This window comes from Frankliniella occidentalis, unplaced genomic scaffold, assembly GCF_000697945.3.
Source record: "Frankliniella occidentalis isolate FOCC.00 unplaced genomic scaffold, Focc_3.1 Scaffold286, whole genome shotgun sequence".
NCBI classification, from domain to species: domain Eukaryota; kingdom Metazoa; phylum Arthropoda; class Insecta; order Thysanoptera; family Thripidae; genus Frankliniella; species Frankliniella occidentalis.
In genome coordinates this window covers 130,912-134,170 of record NW_026267412.1, presented here as the reverse complement: position 1 = coordinate 134,170, position 3,259 = coordinate 130,912, and the positions used below count along the sequence as shown (strand labels likewise).

At 64.4% G+C, this 3,259-nt stretch overlaps 1 protein-coding gene across 1 annotated transcript in view; it reads left to right on the top strand.

The window, feature by feature from the left end:
- The first annotated feature begins 6 nt into the window (after positions 1-6).
- LOC113201679 (protein TMEPAI-like) overlaps positions 7-3,259 on the top strand; it is a 118,046-nt gene continuing 114,793 nt past the window's right edge. Inside the window, exon 1 of the mRNA XM_052273590.1 lies at positions 7-354. Within this exon, the coding sequence (XP_052129550.1) occupies positions 324-354 (31 nt within the window). The 5' untranslated portion in view covers positions 7-323. The remainder of the gene's footprint in view (positions 355-3,259) is intronic.

Here is a 3,259-nt window from a genome sequence, read left to right as displayed (position 1 = left end):
CGGCGCCGCCGCCCCCGGGCCCGCCCCCGCCCCCGCGGCTGCCGCTGCACGCCCGGCCGCTGCTGCACGTCCTGGGGACCTGCATCCTGTGCGCCTGCCTGCTGGCCTCCCTGGACCACCGGGCCCAGCAGGACCGCGTCCAGGACCTGCAGGACCGGGTCCGGGACGCGCCCGACTGGACGAGGCGCCGGCTGCTCGGCGGCGATAGTGAAAACAGTGTCGATGGTCGCACGCCGCCCCCGCGCCCGCCCCCGCGCCTCCCCACGCCAGCGCCGCCGCCCGGCGACAACAACGCTACGGAGCGGGCGCAGCAGGCGCAGCCCATGGTGCCCCATGAGGAGTCTATGGAAGCATGTGAGTACAAACACATCCGTTTTAGTGTGGCGGTAGAGAGAAACGCTGTGCAGGTGCACTGCAAGCTGTATGTCGACGCACAATCGCACTCCTACCCTTGAGGGGGTGGGCTCCTTTCATACTAGCCCAGCACAAACCCTCTCCAAGGGACGCGCGTCCGTATTTCGTCACGACGTTGTACCGGTGTAATATTTTCCCTATAAAAAACGTTTCGAGGCGCGCTCTTGGCAGAGTACGCGCCGCTCCGCCGCGCGTTGGTCCCGTCTGGGTCCCAGCCTGGCCGCCCGGCCCGTCCCGTCCCGGGGCCCCGGCCGTCCACTCCCCGGCGCGGCGCGAGGGCGCGGCGGGGGCGCGCCGCCCACACGGCAGGTAACTAAGCTGTGAATGCACGACGGCAACATGTCTGCGCGCCGCGCCGTCTGCGCCCCGGGGCCCCGGGCGGGGAGAGGGCGGCGCGGGGACGGGGCCGTGAGGGCCGCGGGCGGCCGCGGGGGCGGGGCGTCAAGTATTTAGTAGTGTATCGAGTGGTTATTGATAGTTCAGCCGCGCGATCGGTTTCCTGCTGCATCCGAGGAACGCCCCCTCACCTCGACTCTATTGGAGGTGGCCGCGGTGGCCGGGGCGGCGCAGGGCGGCGCACCGCCGCGCCCAATGCATGGTGGGTTGCATTCCGCCCGCCGCGCGGTGCGTATGCGCGAGCCCGCGAATACACACATTTGAAAGTTTGTCTCGTCTCGTGGAGAAAGTGAAAATCGGCTCCGGATTATTGCGAGGAGCAGACTAGTCTCTGGCGGCGTCGGCGGCTGCGGGTCAGAGGGGAGCGGGGCTGCGAGGGGGCGGGGCGGCGGGGCGGCGGGGAGGCGAGGAGGCTTCTCAAATTATTTTTGGAAGTTTGACGTTTGGCTTGGCTTGGCTCACGGGTCTCATCTCTCCTTCTCGCTCTCTCTCTCTCCTTCTCTCTCTCTCTCTCTCTCTCTCTCTCTCTCCTCCCTCTGTCTCTCGCTCCCTGCTCCCCTTTGCTTCTCCTCCCAGCGCCGTGCCCTCGCTCGCCGATCCACCCCGCCCGCCGCCACCGATGGCCTTGAGACGGAGTATCACATACTGCATACTTTACGTGATGGCGAAGATTGTGTCTGTCGGCTGGGGCCAGCCCGGAGCCCGGAGGAGGGGTGGAGACCGCGGAGCGCCGCGCTGCGCTGCCGCCTCCCGGCCGCCGCCCGACGGAGTCCGGGTAGGCAACACGATGCGCTGGCGCGCTCCGGGGCCGGCCTAACCACCGAGGCGCGCTCCGGGCGCCGGGCCGGTAGTGCAGCGTCGGCGGCTTCAGCAGCAGTGGCCGGGCGGGGTCGGCGGGGACCGCGCTGGGCAGCATCTCGCAGACTTTGTGAGAAATGTATGCCAGTGTATTTGTAGGGTGGGTCTAGGCGGGCGGGCACAGCGAGAAGCGACGCGCCCGTGATGTAGGGACGGTCCCTCGCGCGAGTTCGCGGGCCGAGCGTCGTGCGCGCGACGCCAGCGACGCCCCGCACCCCTCGTCCCGCGCCCCGCCACGCCACGCCCCGCCACGCCCAGCCACGCCACGCCCCGCCCCGCCACGCCAGAGCCGCTCAGGACCAGCCAGTGTCGTTAACCGGGGGCTCTGCCCAGGCCGCGCCCAGGCTCGCCGCGGCCCGGCTCGGCTCGGCCCTGCACGCCCCCGGCTGCTCGCGCCAGGCCCGGCGCGGCTCGCGCAGCGCTCGACTCGTATCAGGCTGGGCCGCCGTGCTGCCACGATGTGCTAGGCGACCGCTAGTGCTGTCAGAAAAGACCCATTTCGTGTTGTGTTTTACTTCAGAATGGGTTCGCTTCTTTAGAGAATGTAGGAATGTTTGGTTTGAGTGTCGCCGATGTTCTGTCACACATCCCAGTTTTGCGTTGCACTGTTCGGAAGTCTTAAGTTTAACACTGATTTTCTTTTTGTCTTCACATATTAATGGCTTCTCTCTCGAAAAATATCTGACACTGGGGAACCGAATTTGGTCTTCTATGCAACTTACTTTCTATTGCATAGTTAAGTACCATCCTTTTTGTTGGAATGTAATTGTATTTTTGGCCAGTGGTCAGTGATTAGGTCAGAAACTACACAATAAATTGTACCCAGTACATAATACTTTCCAATGCACGTTAACACTTACGCTCTTTGAGACCCAAACAACTTACAACATTACTGTAACAGAATCAAATTTAAAACGTGATAACCTTTTGCCGTATGCTCATCAGACCTCGGCCTGTGTTTCCTCAATCAGCAGGCCTTCCCCATCGTTTCCCTAGGCTTTCTCTTGTAAAGCGCGAGGCTGGGCGGGCGCGAGAGCTTTGAGGCCCCAGGGCCCCGGCCTGCGCCGCCCGTCCCACCGCGTCGCTAGAAACACACCTTGCGCCAAACTTAGAACCAGACCGTTGGGCGGGCAACGCGCGGCGCGGGCAACCCCGACCCGAGCTCTGCCAACTCCCCAACCCCTGCGCTCTCCCCCGCGCCGCTCAAGCCCGGCGTCCCTTTTTTCCTCCCTTTTGAACCTATCGTGAGATTTGAAAAATGCCGCGTTGCGCTTCCGTGGAGCCCTCCCTCATGTGTCTGCCGGACGTATATCGGCAGCGCTAGCCAGGCGCGCGGCGAGGCCTCACGGCGCGCCTCGCGCAAGCCATGTTATTGGCGACACCGAGTTGTCTCTTTTTCTTACCTCGGACCCTGTGGCCGCCGGCCGGCCCGGACAGCTTGAGCTCTGACAGGGAGATAGGGGAGGAGGAGGAGTGGGGAATGTGTCTGGCTGGGACCCGACTGCCCGGCAGCCGGCCGTGCCGTGCCCTGTCCGAGGTATCAGTGTCAAAATTTGGGCAGCAGGTATTGTAATTACAGGTCGTCCCCCCC